The sequence below is a fragment of the Emys orbicularis genome, chromosome 6 (genome assembly GCF_028017835.1).
Source record: "Emys orbicularis isolate rEmyOrb1 chromosome 6, rEmyOrb1.hap1, whole genome shotgun sequence".
NCBI classification, from domain to species: Eukaryota; Metazoa; Chordata; order Testudines; family Emydidae; genus Emys; species Emys orbicularis.
Genome location: NC_088688.1, coordinates 53,171,510 through 53,189,811, shown reverse-complemented (window position 1 = coordinate 53,189,811; position 18,302 = coordinate 53,171,510). Strand labels below are relative to the sequence as shown.

At 39.1% G+C, this 18,302-nt stretch overlaps 1 protein-coding gene across 1 annotated transcript in view; it reads left to right on the top strand.

The window, feature by feature from the left end:
• Window positions 1-18,302, top strand: part of EDIL3 (EGF like repeats and discoidin domains 3) — a 314,997-nt gene that overhangs the window by 233,180 nt on the left and 63,515 nt on the right. The window contains exons 7-9 of the mRNA XM_065405890.1: window positions 983-1,138; window positions 2,313-2,457; window positions 10,563-10,747. Coding sequence (XP_065261962.1) covers window positions 983-1,138; window positions 2,313-2,457; window positions 10,563-10,747 — 486 coding nt within the window. The remainder of the gene's footprint in view (window positions 1-982; window positions 1,139-2,312; window positions 2,458-10,562; window positions 10,748-18,302) is intronic.

Here is an 18,302-nt window from a genome sequence, read left to right as displayed (position 1 = left end):
TTCACCTCTCACTTATAAGGATGTAAATCAAGTATAAGTACATTGAAGGCAAGGGAATTATGCTGGTGTATGAGAAGGGAATCCCACTGACTGTATGCGTGTGTATAATAGATATAAAATCCTTCCAAGGGAAAGTTGAATAAATGTTTATCAATTAGTAATGGGGGGAAATGAACCTTGCAGTCTCTCAAAGGAGAGAAACATTGGAAAGACTGGAAATTCCAAGTGAGGATTACACTGCGAGAGAAAGAACTTATTGATGAAAAATAGCCTTTTTTTCCACCTGCAGATAATGTGTATTCAAAATTTTCCAGTTTCAGAAGTCTTAAATGCATTGAATCTGTTTAATTTCTGTGGCTTGTCTTCAAAGCTGAGGAAATCTGGAGCACTTTGGTGTGAGTGCATGCAGTTATTTTGTTGTTGTTGTTGTTAATTTGTTTGTGTTATTGTAGTGCCTAGGAGCCCCAGTCATGGACCAGGACCCCATTGTGCTAGAACAAACACAAACTAGAAAGACCAGCCCTGCTTCAGAGAGCTTACACTCAAACCCATTAAAAAAAACTGTTTTGAAAGGTCAAAACACAGATTTTTTTCTTTTGGAACACCCGTATGTTGGAAATCCCTATTCTGTTTTGCCTCAGACTTTCCAGAAAAATTTTACTCTGGCAGAGGACCATGCAATGAAGATTCTTGTGATATTAGAGTGGGGGGTCAAAATCAGCCTTCTAATGGAATGGAAGATTAAATCTTAGCTGTGGACACAATGCAACACATATACAAATAACACAGTATGTAGCTTTGGGGGCAAAAGTTGTTGTTTTTTTTCATATTTATGATCAAATGAAATGTAGAGACAATCAATCAAAATGCTACAGAATGAAGCACTGGTTTCTTTTTTGTTTGAGTCAGAACAACAATTTAGTGTCATAATAGCAACTGTGTCCCTCTGATGGTTACCAATGATATTGAATTGTTATTGCAGATAAACCTGCAAAGGAAGATGAGAGTCACTGGAGTTATAACCCAAGGTGCCAAGAGGATTGGAAGCCCAGAATATATAAAATCTTACAAAATTGCATATAGTAATGATGGGAAGTCCTGGGTGACATACAAAGTAAAAGGCACCAATGAAGATATGGTAAGACTGAGTCACCTGTGTGTGTGAATGAAAATCCCAAGGTATATCTGACTTCTGAAAGCAAAAGGTATCTCCAGAAGACGAGTCTAATTGTCTAACAGAGAAAGCACTTTTATGTGTGTTGCCTTATTTTTTCTGGAAAACATAGCAATACATTTCCACTTTATGTCTGCTAAGGCTTTCTTATTCTTTAATTGATGGTTCTCTAAACACTGTGTCCCCAGGCTAGAATAATCCTGTTTATTACACTTAACTGATTTTCATTTTAATTAGTTTACCAGTAATTACTCATGACTCTGTTCTCAATTTGGTTTTAGTACATTGGCAGATTAATGTTAACCCTTGATACCCTAGAACCCATTCATCAATGCTAATGTCCGCATTGCAAAAATGGTGTCCTCCTGTAAAAAAACAAACCAACAAAAAAATATTTACAATATAGTTAGAATTTATTTTCATACAAAGCAGCACAGAATGCTTTACTATGAGAGGTAGGCTAGAAGTAAGGCACTTCACAGAGTTGGACACAGTTTCTGTCATGTAGGCAGAGGGAATGCTGTGTTGAAAAGACTGTAATGAGGCGAGGAAGCGAAGTGTAAGAATATCTAATTACAATGAAGTGAGAATAGAAAAATCCTTTAAGGGCCTGATTTGAATCCCATTGCAGTCAATGGAATCTCTCCAGCTGACTTCAGTGGAAGTTGGATCAGTTCTTAAATAAGGGAGGGGAAAGTAAGTGTGGATCAGTGTTTATAATTGCAGACTAAAATGAACAGGGACATTTTAATACACAAGTTGAAGGGAAGATGTGATTTTACTGTATTAGTAGCTGGAGCATGAGAGAGAGAGATCCCAATTCAGCAAGATTCTTAAACACATGCCTTACCTTAAGCACGAGCACTACTCATCAAGTAGTTCTACTAAAGTCAACAAATAGAAATACCCACATGCTTCAAGTTATGCTCAAATACCCTGCTGAATCCGGCCAGATTGGGGAGCATAGGTGAAGGAGAAGCCTCTAAACGTGGAAAGTCATGACAAACAGGATAAGACTAGAAAAGGAAGTGGATATATATAAGTCCATGAAGATAAAGTAAGGATCCAGTTGTGATCCTTGTACTATTTGAAATGTGTGATGATTTTTTTATTTTTTATTTTATTGTTGTCGTCACAGGTGTTCCATGGAAATGTGGACAACAACACTCCCTATGCCAATTCTTTCACACCTCCAATAAAATCACAATACATCCGACTATATCCTCAGGTTTGCAGAAGACACTGTACTTTGAGAATGGAACTTCTTGGCTGTGAATTATCAGGTCAGTTTTCCAACAACACACCATTGTCATAGCATAAAACCGCTTTGTTCCTGTGGTTTAGAATATTTATTCCTGGTATAATTCCATTGACATCTGTGGTGTTACAGCATGGTTGAATTTGATATTCTTTGTATTTAGAATAGGGTATATATTTTTGTACATATTGACATCAAATTATTTGTTGCTTGAAATGGGTACAGAAGGCTGAGGTATTTAATGCCTATTTTGCTTCAGTCATCACTAAAAAGGTAAGTAGTGACCAAATGCTTAACAAAACTAAAAATAAACACAGGAATGGAATGCAAGTCAAGATAGGGAATGATCAGGTTAAAGAATATTTAAATATGTTAGATGTATTCAAGTCAGCAGGGTCTGATGAAATTAACCCTAGGGTACTTAAGGAACTACCTGAAACAATCTCTGAACTGTTAGCTATTATGTTTGAGAACTTGTGGAGGAAAGGTGAGATCCCAGAGGACCCGAGAAGGGCAAATATAGCACCTATGAACAAAAAGGACCCAGGGAATCATAGACCAGTCAGTCTAGCTTTGATACCTGGAACAAATTATTAAACAATCAATTTGTAAGCACCTAGAGGATAATAGGGTTATAAGGAATAGTCAACACTGATTTGTGAACAACAAGTAATGCCAAACCAAACTAAATTCCTTCTTTGACAGGATTACTGCCCTAGTAGATGGGGGGAGCAGTTGACATGATGTATCTTGATTTTACTAAGTCTTCTGACACAGTCCCACATGACATTCTCATAAGCATACTAGGGAAATGTGATGTAGATGAAATGACTATAAGGTAAGTGCAAAACTGACTGAAAGACTGTGCTCACAGTGTAGTTATCAATGTTCACTTTCAAACTGGGGGGACATATCTAGTGGGATCCTGCAGGGGTCTGTCCTGGGTCCAGTACTATTCAACATTTTCATTAATTACTTGGATAATGGAGTAGAGACCTATAGAATTGGTGGATAACACCAGGCTGGGAGGGGTTGCTAGCACTCCGGAGGAGAGGATTAGAATTCAAAATGACCTTGACAAATTGGAATGACATCAACAAGATGAAATTGAATAAAGTCAAGTGCAAAGTATTATACTTGAAGAAAAAAATCAAATGCCCAACTACAAAATGGGGAATAGCTGGCTAGGTAGTAGTACTGCTAAAAAGGAATTGTGGGTTATAATAGATCACATGTGGAATTAGTCAATAATGTGATGCAGTTATGAAAAAGACTAATATCATTTTGAGGTGTATGTAAGACATGGGAGGTAATTGTCCCACAGTACTTGTCAGTGGTGTGGCCTCAGTTGGAGTATTGTGTCAACTTCTGGGAAACATGGAAACATGAGGATAAGTTGGAGAGCGTCCAGAGGACAGCAATGAAAATGATAAAAGGTTTAAAAAACCTGATCTATGAAGAAAGGTTAAAACAATTGGACATGTTTAGTCTTGATAAAAAAAAGATTGAGGGGGAATATGATAAGGGCTGTTATAAAGAGGATGGTGATCAATTGTTCTCCATGTCCCCTGAAGGTAGGACAAGAAATAGTCCACTTAATCTGCAGCAGGGAAGATTTAGATTAGCTATTAAGCAAAATTTTCTAATTATGAATATATTTTAGCACTGGAACAGGTTTCCAAGCGAGGTTGTGGAATGCCCATCATTGAAGATTTTTAAGAACAGGTTAGACAAGCACCTGTTAGGGATGATCTAAGTATATTTGGTCCTGCGTATGTGCAAGGGGCTGGATTAGATGACCAGAGGTCACTTCCAGTGCTTCATTTCTGTGATTCTCTAATTATTTATTTACAGTAGCACCTAGAAGTACCAATCAAAATTGTGCTAGGCACTGTACAAACACATACTGAGGGACAGCCTGTGCTCCCCACCCACAGCTTACATCCTGACTAGACAAGCCAGACAAAGGGTAGGAGAAACAACAGATACAGAAGTCAAGTGACTTCTCCAGGGTTACATAGCAAGTCAATGGCAGAGCTGGGAAGTGGACACAGGTCTCCAAGTCCTGCCTTCCTGTTTAGTGCCCTATCTACTAGATTATGCTGGACAGGCACTGTATAACAAGCTCGAAATTGCAAGAGTTCAGTAAGCTGCAGCTGAAGAACTTTCAAAGCAAAATAAAATACATTGTGCCTGGTTGCTTTTGATGAAGTTTGATTTGATTTAGATTTGTTTTGTGACTTTCCTACAGAAACTGTGATTGTGTCTTGGAGCAAAAGTCAATAAACTAGTGAGCCAATATAAACCCTCTCAAGGTTTGTTGTAGCAAAGGTTATAGCACATAAATGTAACACTTGACCCCATCCGCTCTCTAACATGCAAATTCTTTATCTGTCAAAAGAGATCAACTTTTCACCACACGGATTGCTACAGTAAATTCATTTTGGGATGATTTTACCTGGCTTCCTGTTTTACTGTATGAACAATAGTCATCCAGTTCCCGAATGATATATCACAACAGTCTGAGTTAAATAATTCTTGGTCCTCTAGTGACATCAAAACCAGATTCAGAAATTAAAAGTTAATGCATTAATCTCACTGTAGCCCTTTTCCAATACAGATAGATTTGAAAGTAAATAGAAAATCCCGTCTTAGGTACTTTAGTGTATTAGATTTTTCTTTCTACATTTTCCATTTCTGGAACCACAATTTAGAATAAGTCCTTGCCAGAATGACCAGGAATTGTTTTGCTCAAAGAACTGTGAAAGCTACTAAAGTGAATTCATTTCAGTGGTCTCATCTCAGTTTCAAGGTCACTATTCCTCAGCACTGTTGTCACAGTCTGGGCACATCAGAACAACTCTGCCTCAGTGGAAAGCCAAGTACAATTACACATAAAGACAGATTAATGCAGTCTAATTCCAGGTGGTTTATCTGAGGTTGAGATACATTCTTAGAGGTCTGGGGGTTTCAGAACTGATTTTTTTTTTTTTTAATGAAACCTTTCTAATTAAAGAAAGTGTAGCAAGATCAAAAGATGAACCTTTCTTAGGCCCCAATTCAGCAATATACTTAGGCACAGGGCTAATTTTAAGCACAGTAGTCCTATCTAAGCAGGTCCATAAGTGTGTTTTATATTGAACAAGCACTTTCTATTCTTGTGCCAGCCAACTATAAAATGAACATTTATTTCTTTCCCTGGCTTTTTTTTCCCCCATGAAACCCTCTGCATTTAGATCCAGATTCTGGCAATCTTGCTCATGTTGAGTAGTACCTTATTCAGAAAATGGTCCCATTAGTTTTCATTTGTCCTTCTGTAGAGTAAGGTACTATACTACTCAATGTGAAGAAGGGAAGCAGAAGCTGCCCTTCACTTTTTTTTGACTGGCATTCTTGGATTTACAGAACACCTGTTTGATTTCTCAAATGGACCGATTGAAAGTGAGAATTATAGGCAACATGTATATTTTCATATAACCAAGCAGTCTGTTATTTTTCATAAGCAAAGTCTTAAAATCTTTTTTTTAATTCACCAATAGATACATACGGCAATCAAGACAGAACATAGTCTTTGTATTAAAATAATTGGCTTGCTCTGCTCTTACCACTCCTTCACAAACCCTAGCATAAGGCAAGACAAACGTAGTAATTTGAGCACAAGCCTAGGTGATAGGAACTCTTGCCTGCAAATATCTAGCTTTGGCACTGATTACTTCTGAGTTCTTGCACAATTATATGAGATGCTGAGTACCTCTTGAGAAGTGCTGAGCGCCTCTTGGGAGGTGCTGAGCACTGTTGAACTCAATGGGAGTTAAGGGTACTCAGTGTTGTAGAGGACATGGGCAAACTGACAGACAAGATGTGCTTACAACCAAAGACCATAGAGAGCATGTCTGCAGCTGAGTATGGATTATCCCAATCTCAAGACCTTGAATTATTGGTCTCCTAGTGCCATCTTGGCTTCTTGCCTTGTCATTCAGAGAGCTTTCAGTTCCACTTCTAGTGTGCATTTCTGTCTTAACCTTGGTCTACCGCATTGCACCTTATCCCAGCGATTCCAGTCCAACACTTCCCTTGTTATGTTATTTGGGTCTTTCCTTCATGTATGTCCTAGCCATCACCATTTCGTTTCCATAATTTCCTATCCTGTCTTTATAATCATGAGTATTATAATACTCCCTCACACCATTTTTTTTAAATAAAAAGTTTTTTTGTACATACAAAGTATTGAAGGAGTCTCCTTTACATGTCCTTTGCACCCTGGTTCAAAGCCCAGACATCAGAAATTACATGTGTGTGTTTGGGGGGTGGGGGTAGAGGGGGTTGTTTTGTTTTTTCTGGAAGTATTCAATTAAATATGTGATCTATAATGGATGTAATTTTCTTTGATATAGCAATAATTTGTTGTCCCTACTCCTGTATCCATATAATGTTATCTCCTGCTTTAGTACCTCTGCCTCTCTTTCTGCTAGCAGTTTAAGATTTGTGGTATCCTCTTCTTCCCTCTAACTTTTGAAGCTGGAAAGAAAGTGTAAAATTACATGTGTGCACAAGCATGTACAAGGGTGGGTGCAAAGTAGAAAAAGTAGATGAATGCAATTGATGGTTTCATTTTCTGTGATGTATTGTTTTTCAACTCTGGCCCAAACTGTTTTGACAGCCCATTTTTGTGTATTAGGCACTTTCCCCTTCCTCCTCACCCCGCCCCTTCTTCAGATGAAGCACTCTTAAGGACAGCCCTAGCAATCCAGTAGTGAAACTTTGATACTGAATAATAAGCAAACTGAATGAATCTCTCTCATTTTTAACTCCAGTCAAGACCTATATATTGCTCCCTTCCACTCCCACTGCGTTGATATAGCGTGATAGTGAAAACAAGCCCTTAGACAGGGTTTTCTTTGGCAACTAGCCTGAGTTGCCATCATATCACCGTGGCTACACTTTTGTTTTTTGCACACTAGCTTCAGCAGAGCTAGTGCGTGTACATCTGCCCAGTCTAAGAATTACATCTCCCAACTGCAGTGTAGACATGGCCTCGAGGTATGCCTACACTGCAGTTAGAGGTCTGACTGCAGTACGAGTAGACGTAGCTGAGCTAGGTAGCTTGAATAACAATAGCAGTGAAGCTGCAGCGGCATGGCATAGGTGGCAGCACAGGGTCCTAGATGAGCTTGTATGGCATTTGCTGCAGCAGCTTCACTGCTATTGTTACTCAAGCTAGCTAGATCAAAGTTAGCTCAGGTATGTCTACTCGTGCTGCAATCGTACCTCTAATTGCAGGGTAGACAAAACCTTAACCATTCTCCTAGCCAGCCACATACCCTACCTTTTCCTTATTCCTTTTTATCGCAAGAGCCACGCAGCCCATCTGCCTCTCCTCGGCCTCTGTTCTCTTGTTACTACGCTACCATCGTATGGTGGTACCTTCTGATCTATGGAGGTCATGGCAGCAGAACTATTGTGTTCATCTAGTTTGACTTCCTGTCTAATACAGGCCATAGAATTTTCCCAAAGTAATTCCTAGAACATATCTTTTAGAAAAACTTGCCAGTTTGATTTAAAAATTGTCAGTGGTGAAGAATCCACCACAACTCTTAGTAAATTATACCAATGGTTAATTAGCCTCACTGCCAAAAATTTGTTTTATTTCCAATCATAATCTATCTAGCTTCAACTTCCAGCCATTGGATCATGTTGTATCATTCTCTACTAGATTGAAGAGCCCATTATTACATATTTGTTCCCTATGTAGGTACTTAGACTGCTCTAATTCTGTCACTATAAGGCACGTTTTCTAAACCTTTAATCATTCTTGTGGCTCTTCTCCAAACCCACTCCAATTTATCAACATGCTTCTTCAATTGTGAACACCAAAACTGGATACAATATTCGAGCAGTGGTTGCACCAGTGCCAAATATAGAGGTAAAATAATCTCTCCACTCCTACTTGAGATTCCTCTGTTTATGCATCCCAGGATTGGCATTTGCTCTTTTGGCCACAACATCACATTGGGAGCTATGTTCAGCTGATTGTCCATCATGACCCCCAAATCTTTTTCATCATCACTGCCACCCAGGATAGAGTCCCCCATTCTGTATTTGGTCTACATTGTTTGTTCCTAGATGTATACATTTAGTCTTATTAAAACCCACTAGCTTCTGTTTAACATCCTCCAGAGATAGCGGAATGGAAAGAGTGTTATCATTACCATATGATGAGACTATATCATGTGTTTTTCTCCCAAATACAGAACAGAAATATTTATTGAATACTTCTGCCTTTTCTGCATTATTATTGATAATTCTACCACTTCTATCTAGTAATGGACCAATACCATTGTCAGGATTTTTGTTGTTGTTGTTGTTCCTAATACTTTTAAAAAACTTCTTATTGTCCTTAACTCTGCTCCAACCTATTCTTCCTCCTAGTAGATCTAAATGCACCCTGCCTCTGCACAATGAATAACCCCTCATAATTCATTGCACAGCATCATGTCTGTTTGGAATCACTTGTTAAATTTTATCTTAGAAATCTAAAAGAGGAGAGGAAGGACCAATATCCATCAATGTCCATCCTCATCTGCAGTCACAGTAAATCATGTGGGATATGGCCACCTGATTTTAGCAGACAATCCCTGCTTAGTTCTCCAGAGGAAGCTACACCCCCTCCCAGCTATAATATCTGTAGTCTACACCTGGCTGCTGGTATATGGTTTTTGGCAGTATATCAAGTTATGAAAAAGTACAGATGTGCTTAGTACTCAAGGAATTTTCCTCAGCACTAGTAGCATTAAGAAAGAAATACGTATTTTGTAGAATTACACTTCCTTGGTGTTAAGACACCACTACAATGTGACATGGTATAAGAGTAGAGTAGAATAAATTAAAGGAAACAATGGGTATGTGCTGGATAGGAATTCATGTATATACATGAGGCTGAGACTAATGAAAAGGACTGGGGGGGGGGGGAAATCACCTTTTTTACTTTACTCTGTAAATGTGTTAGAAAATATTTTGAGTTCTCTATCTTGTTTTCAATTCTTTCAACATGTGTTATAATAAAATGCCTTGAATTGTCAATTTTTGGTTTGATTGCAATTTCCTCCAAAGATGTTCCTGATTCCCCAGGGCCCTTTCTGTGGGAACTGCTTTCTTTTTCCCCCCCGTAAGGTGGTTTATGGGTCTCCGTACCTCTAAGGGCAGCTAGTCATCAACAAGAGCCCTTAACCCAGTGTTACTCTGCTTTAGCTGGAGTGGGTTTCAGTGGCCTGGGTTCTTAACTACTAACTGATGGTGCCTCCACCTGATTGTTTAAGGTATTCAGGAGCCCAGCCTTAGCTCCCTATCTGGTTTTGACTATTGCTGACCCAGTACTTCTCCCTATGCTTACCCTTATACTTCATACATACTCTTCTGACACCTCCATAACAGATGAGGCAACCATCAAGGTACATTTTATTTAACAGGGGAAATATAGAGGAAGCATATAAAGGGAAGGGGAAGATTGATCTGAAGTGGGTACATCAGTAACACTGTATGACCCGCAAGTAGTCAGGGTGGGTTTCCCTGGATTCACGAGTTTATTCCACACTAGTGGGTGCCATAATGTGGAGGAACCCTTGTACCTTCATGAGTCGTTGCAGGCCTGGAGGTTGCGGCGAGGTGATGAGGGTGCCTATTCACCCAGTGGCTAACCTATTTGCTGCAGCAGTAGATTTTACAGTAGAAAAAGTCCCAATGGTGGATCGGGCCTCCTCAGTGTTTCTAGGTGAAGTTGCTCTCTTCCAGAGTAGTTTGGCAAATCCCTTTCAGAGCAAAATAGGTAGCCTCCCCAGGCAGGGGGGGAGAGAGACAGGAGATCACTCACACTCCCTCAGGCAGGTCCATCTCCCCCGCTGTTGGCTTAGTCAGCCATGCATCTCCCAGCGTTCACCTAATTATAAGGCTCCTTTATTAGCAAGGTGAGCACACTGCAGTTTTCCCCATCTCTCATCTATCTGGCAACAAGCTTGGCTCCCTTTCTTATCAGACCCACTAACACAGGTTATACCACCAAAAAACAAAACAAACAAAAAAAACCCTAAAAGGCACTGTAGTGAAGTAAATAGTCTCCTTTTCACTTTTTTTCAGGTTGCTCTGAACCTCTGGGGATGAAATCAGGGCATATACAGGACTATCAGATTACTGCCTCCAGCATCTTCAGAACACTCAACATGGACATGTTCACTTGGGAACCTAGGAAAGCCCGGCTAGACAAACAAGGCAAAGTGAATGCCTGGACTTCAGGTCATAGTGACCAGTCACAGTGGTTGCAGGTAAAGTTTCACTGTTTCATTAATGTTCTTAGTGTCCATCTATGTTCTATATGTTCTTGTACTGGAAAGTTTTGTTGCTTTAGAATCAAATCTTGCTTTTCTCACCTGGGTATGTAGGGAACAACAGCAGTGGAACCCATCTAGATCAGCTGCACATGGGAGATAAGGCTCCAGAGAGCCCAAACTTGGGTGCCTGCATCCCAGTATCTCTCAGTGCACTACATTGTTGTTCAATATGTGCCAACATGCAAAAAGGCATGGTGAGGGTGGTTCTACAAACTGAATTAATCTAATCTTACCCTCCACCCATTTATGAGGTGCTAGCAGCCATGAGTATTACTACAGCTAATGAACTCAAATACACAGCTACCTCGATATAACGCAACCCGATATAACACGAATTTGGATATATCGAACGCGGTAAAGCAGTGCTCCGGGGGGTGGGGCTGCGCACTCCGGTGAATCAAAGCAAGTTCAATATAACGCGGTTTCACCTATAACGCGGTAAGATTTTTTTGGCTCTTGAGGACAGCGTTATATCGAGGTTGAGGTATAGTGGCTATCGATTACTGTACTGGATGCTTGACTGCCTGTTGAGAGAGATTCTATCCCCCAGCCCTAGCAAAACTCCCTGGGACAAAGCCCATTTATTTGAACTTTTGTATAAGGTGAGCAAATTTGGCTCCTAGGAGTTACCTTAGTCTAATTGAAACTATTCAAAATTACCTTCCCCCAATACTTTTGAATCTAGTAAGATTGATTCAACACATGGATTCATTATGAAGCTGTTCACAAAGGTTGTTTTCAGTCTGAAAGTGATTTATAGAAGTTACTGGTAGGCTAATGGGAAAGATAGCAACAAATCACCATATGGAAGCCTATTTGACCAGTCGTGACATTTACATTTTTGAACTGTTGTATGTTGCAGTGTTTTGAGACAATTGCCAGTTTGGAATGGAATTCTCAGCATGAAACCTCAATAGCGCTAGAGGTGTACTACTAACCCCCTGCAAGCTTTTCACATATAAATTATAACTTATTAGCTTTTTTACCCACAGTTGCTAAGCAATTTAGCAATGTGATTACTATCTCCTCTCTAAGCTTATACACAGAGGGAAAAGAAGTAGTGTCTATTTATCATTTGAATAATTAAAGATGTCTGGATTTGGTGAACTTTTTTAAAAAACAGTCTGTCGAAATACAGTAATGGTTTAAGTCTTTTTAGTTTTTTTCAGGAGGAAGTGGTTATTGTGTTTTGTGGTGAAGGAATGGAAAAGAGTGTCTCTCCACCTAAAAGAGAGGCAAGCCAGATCTAGAGTAATTTAGTCTCGTTGCTGATCCAAGGGAGCCAATAGCATTCAGAAGCTATAAAAAAATGCTCTGTGATGTTTTATTCTATTTAGGGTGACAATGGATTTGTCATTGTCTACAGATGGTAAGGGAGTTAGGGAGCTACAAAACAGAGGAAATGACCGCATTTCTTATTTTCTAACATTTTCTGTTTTGTTCTAAATGCTTTTTCCTCTCTTTTTCTTCCCTTCCCTCAAACTAACTTGAGTATGCAAATTAATTCACATCACATTCATTTGATTGCTGGCAGGTTTTCCGTCAGTCAGTCCATAAAACTTACGCTTTTTTTTTTTCTTGTTAAAATTTGCAAGAAGTCTATAAGGCAAGTTAAATCTGGAAGGAAGTCTTTTGTTTTGTTTTTAACTTTCATAATATGATTGCAGAACATTTCATGGGAGCATGACTATTTTCTTCCCTTTAACTTAATATAACATGCTATGGATAACTGGAAGTTGTTATATTTATGGTACTTTTCCTAGAAAATACTAACTATGTTTCAGTAAAACCGGAGGCATTAAACCATTTGAGTTTTCAATGCATAGACTAGTTATTTTGTACTGTAGTCCAATGCCTCTGAATTCATGTGCTTCAGTTATTGAAGTGCCCAAACACTTCAAGTCTAGGTAACAGCTCTGTAGGAAAGAGGATATACCCATCATTTAAATTTGTCTCGTTATTGTTTTTCTCTTTGGGAAATTCCCTTTATACTCGTCACACTGCAACCTTTTAACATAGTGACTGCTTTTTCACAATGCTGCTTTCACAGAATCTAGTAAAACCTTATTTGTAGGAAAAATGTATAAAAGCAAAGTTATACATTTTTTCCCTCAATCGCTGCATGTTAGTATGGAGGCTCTTCCTTGCAGCTCCATATCTAAGGTTGTTTTCTAAAATGTGCTTAAATTGAGGCATACATTTCTGTTTTTCTCTAAAGAAGGTAACGCATCAGTATGAAACTTCACACAGTATTAGCTATCATGCCCTTTGAATTTTCTGTACAGTCTTTATTTGGGCATAAGCTTTCGTGGGTAAAAAACCTCACTTCTTCAGATGCATGGAGTGAAAGAGGATGGGTATATCCTCTTTCCTACAGAGCTGTTACCTAGATTTGAAGTGTTTGGGCACATCAAGAACTGAAGCATATGAATTCAGAGGCATTGGACTACAATACTTTCACTCCACACATCTGAAGAAGTGAGGTTTTTTTACCCACGAAAGCTTATGCTCAAATAAATCTGTTAGTCTTTAAGGTGCCACCGGACTCCTTGTTGTTTTTGTGGATACAGACTAACATGGCTATCCCCGATACTTGTACAGTCTTTGTTTTGTTTATCTTTATTTTATTTTTTATTAGGAAGTCTTTGACATTGGGCTCTGGCTGAAATTGGTCCTTGGCCCTTCAAACTTTCATTGTTGACTGTTGTATTTTAAAAAATATTGTGGGTCTACATAAATGTTGGTAGAAAGAGGTAGATCTGAGTAGATCTGATGCAACTTGTTGTTTTGGGGGGAAATATTGATTTTAGGATCATTTTTAGCCATTATTCATCATAGCTGGAAGTTTATGTTCCAATGGTTGTCAACTTATTTGTGTAATGCAAATAAACATTTTTTTTACAATTTATGACAGCTGTTTTACACTGTTCCCGTGGAGCTCTGATGTTTTAAGAAAACCATTGTTCCCTCAAAAATAGACTGGAGCAACAATCCATGTCATCTTTTAATGTCTCTCATGTTGATTACATTTGAAGGAATCAACTAAGCATGATCAGAGAGAACACCAATGTTGATACACAACATATTGCTGCTAGAGATTGATAAAATGGAATCACTGTAGCCAATTAGCTTTAGATGTGTATAGATTTCTGTTTCACACCTAATTGCTAAAAATAATATAGTAGATTTTTTATTAGTATTTCCTCCGCCACTGAACATGGTCTCCGGTATCAGATGTTGTCTTGGAGCTTTTGCACCAATATGCTTAGATATCAGTTGGAATAACTCTTAACTTTGCTTATGCTTTCAGCATAATGCAGGACCACTATTTTTACCTTCTAAGATTCTGATGGTCTGAGGCACAGATGGAGAGTCTTATTCAAAATAAGTCATCACTTTCTTTGTGTTATATTTGCAGAAAATAACATCTGTCTATGATACTGTTTTGTGCAAACTTAGGATCTGTGTGTCTTCATTTATACAGACTCTTTTCTGTTTAGTAAAAGATTTGCATGTTCATTTTCTAGATAATCAAACAAAAGAGATACTGTTATTGATTTGTTGGAACAGACCAGTGGTCCCTTTAGTTAGTTTTATCATATGCTTCTGAGGAAAGCAGAATCCTTAAAGCTGATATAAGTTGCATCTGATTATTCCCCTGGCACGGGGGGATCTCCAGTGGCATAAAGCCATTCATGCCGCACCTTTCTGTTTTTCCCTTGGAAAAAGTGAATGGACCAGGAATGTGAGGGCAACATGACTAGAGAGCATTGAGCTCCAATGATTCATGGCTGGTGTAATGCCCCCTAGGTGCCAACATAATTCAACATAAATTGGAGCAGCTAATTCTGGAGTCAAAATGCCCTTGGCAGCCCTGGTAATTGCAAGAGTGCAAAAGTGGTATACAATCAGCTTTCCCACCACTGTGTTATAGGGTATCGCAAATTGAACATGAGCTAACAATGTGATGCGGTTGCAAAGAAGGCTAATATTCTGGGATTCTATTAACAGGAGTCTCGTATGTAAGACATGGGAGGTAATTGTTGTCGGAGAAAAACTGAGTTCTCACTCTTTTGTTTGGGTACAGCAAGTCAGAAGCTTTATTCACTCTCACAATTGTGCAGAGGGAGAGAGCCAAGCAGGTATCCTCTCTCACTGATACCTAATTACAACAAGCATTTATACCTTTCAATAATGAGGGACAGCTGCATTTTGTTATACATAAGCCATCTTGATATCTTATTTCTTAATTGTTTTGTCTCTTGCCAACATACAATATTTCCTATACCTTATCTACACAAGGTCTTCTACACCTTATCTATACAAGGTCACAATAACTTCTCACACAGTACTTTCTCACCCGCCTCACACAATCCTCGCTTCTACAAATCTCGCGTTATCAGGGCTACAGTTAGCCTGACTCTTGCTAACAAACTGTCATGCATTGTAGTTCTTTTCTGACAGTTCTTTTTCTGCTTCCACATTGTCCTGCTCTACTCGGCACTGGTGAGGACTCAGCTGGAGTATTGTGCCCAGTTTTGGGCACCACACTTTAAGAAAGATGTGGACAAATTGGAGAGAGTCCAGAGGAGAGCAGCTAAAGTGATTAAGATTTAGAAAACTTGACCTATGAGGAAAGGTTAAAATAGGCTTCCAAGGGAGGTTGTGGAAGGATTGGAGGATTTTAAGAACAGGTTAGACAAACACCTCTCAGGGATGGTCTAGGTTTACTTGGCCCTGCCTCAGCATGGGGGGCTGGACTAGATGACCTCCCAAGGTACATTCCAACCCTACGTTTCTATGATTCCAGTCTTGCCTGGGTTCACTTGAGTTTGCTGCTCTTTACCCAAGAACTGATCTCTTGTAGGCATTCTGATATTTTAATAGTGATAATGGGTTCATCTGTTGCCAAGTACAGCTTATCTGGATCCAAGGATCTGGCCCATAAGTGTGTTAGAATTTGGTCCTTAATTTCCAGAGTTCAAAACTTATTGCTATACATATTGTCATCTGCCAACCTGTGCAGTAGAATTGCAGATTATAAATAAACCATTAAATGAAAGCACATAGCTTGTTTATGATTGTGCCATAATAGAGACTTTTTAACACGAGTAATTAAAAAAAATTTCTGTGTTCTTTGGATGACTTTTAATGGTCTCATTGTGTCAGGAAATTTTAGCTTAGGCTTTCCTCATGGACAAAGAGTCAGTGTGTCATCAGAAGTGTATATACTGCTTCACAGAAAAGTATTTGGTGTTAGAAATAATTATTATTGTGTTAGAATTTACATGGGTTCTTTTAATTGCTGGTCTCATAATTTGACAAGGAGTGAAAACTATCCTAGGTAAGAGGATACATGTAAATATAATAGTGGGTTGATTTTATTTTTTATACTAAGAGTATTCTTTCTGGCATCATTTTATATTTCAAATTAAGGCCCATTGTTTAATTAAAATGGGTTCAGTGAATCAGAAGTATATTTTCTCTTCATTGACTAATTTTAAAAACTGCTGAAAGTTGGAATAAGGAAAAATGCTAGTTTAAGAGCAATTTGAGTAATTAACAGAATGAGGAAATTATATGGCTTCTAGATGGCTTGGAGTACATAAACAGCATATTATGACAGTGTTTTTAAGATATAACAGTATTCGGTGGAAATTGTACGCTTAATTATAATATGTCATAAAAGTAGATGAATCCCTCCATGCAGCTCCACTGAACCTCAGCCAGTACCACCAGGTAGGAGAGGGGAATTAAAACCCTTTAAAATCTAAGCCAACTCTTTCTCCTGTGCACCCTCACAAAAGGCCTCTCTCCTGCATGTGCGCTCTCTCTTTGCACCAGGAAATCTGGTATCCTCTAAATATAGTGGATTTGGTTGTTTTGGAGAGGTGGGGGTAGGTGAGAAAATTGTGTGACGGCTGTTTAACCTCTCTCACCCACCCATTGCCTGCAGGAGTTCATGACTATGTCTTATAATTTGTTGTTTTTTTGCTACAGTTCTTCATTTTTAGTTCACTGATGATCAAAGGTGAGAAGGTAGATAATTGAGGAAAGACCTAATATGGTGGGAACAATTTAATGAACAGAGGTGATGAATGGTGGGTGAGTGACTCTTACTTTTGTATTGTTTGTGAAGAATTTAAAGTGTTGGTGTTGGAATCTATCTGTTGATATGTTGAGGCAGGAGGCATTGATATTGTTCCTCAGAGTTTTCCATGCGGGATGGGTAGAGTTTACAAACATTGTTTCTAATGATCTCTCTACATCTTGAATGATCTCTATGATCATTGTTCTAATGCTCTCTCTAGATCTAGAGCCCAAGCTGGATTCAGTTATGGGAACTAGTGGATGTAGCAACTTCCAGTTTAGATAGAATGGGAAAAAAGCCAACTGGACAGTGTACTTTAGAAGATTCTCTGTTTTGTACAATCAGCCTGATCTCAGTGCCAGGTTGTACAGCAATTGATGAGTATTCCAAAGACCAACTGATGAGTATTTCTGGAAGGTTTTCTTAGGCCTTGTCTACACTATGGAGGTGAGTCGACCTAATTTACGCAACTCCAGCTATGTGAATAATGTCGCTGGAGTTGACGTAGCTTAGGTTGACCTACTGCGGTGCCTACACCACGCTGGGTTGATGGGAGACACTCTCCCATTAACTTACCTTACACTTCTCTTTCCGATGGAGTACAGGAGTCGACGGGAGAGCAATCTGTGGTCAGTCCCCGATAAGTGTAGACATTTATGTCCCTTATGTTTACTCTATCTGCCAGATCTCAGAGCAGAGGGGCTGTGAGATGATAGTTTTCATACTCAGAAAAGGCTAAGAAATCTGTAAGTCTGGGAAGCTTTGGAAGGCTTTTCAGTATGCCATTAATGTTCACTTACTCTCTGGTTCTCAGTGGGGTGGCTGTAATCGCTTCCCAGACAATCGGGGCTATGAAGCCTGTGGGGTTTCAGATAGTGGAAGGAAGGACCTTTGTTTCAGATTTTGTACTGGAATACCAGGAAGAATTTGGGGCAGTCTTGTTTATTTTAGGCTTCCCTATCATTTGAAGATAACTTTTACTTTTCAAGTTAAGAGGCTGCTGTTGCATCCTGCCTGGAGGTCTTTGTTCAGGCATTCAGTTGTGGCAGCGGATCTCCCCCAATAGCTCATTGGTCTTGAAAACAGTCTTGTACAAGGTTCTGCAGAGTAACACTCTGATCAGTGTGTATGTGAGCCCACATAGGGAGAGAGTGAGACAGTTTGGGTTGTGAGTCCATTATTATGTGGCTGATATGCAGTGCTCTTTTTTGTTTAAAATGGTTTAGCTTCTTTGCTTTCCCAGTGCTTGGCCAAAACAGGGACTTACATGAAAACTAATTTTTGGATCAAACTGTGGTTTTAGGAGGGTCACAAGCAGCTGGCTATTTTTAAAACATGTTGTAATAATTTCTCTCTTCATATGGAAAAATAGAGTGCTGATTTAATCACTGAGTGCTG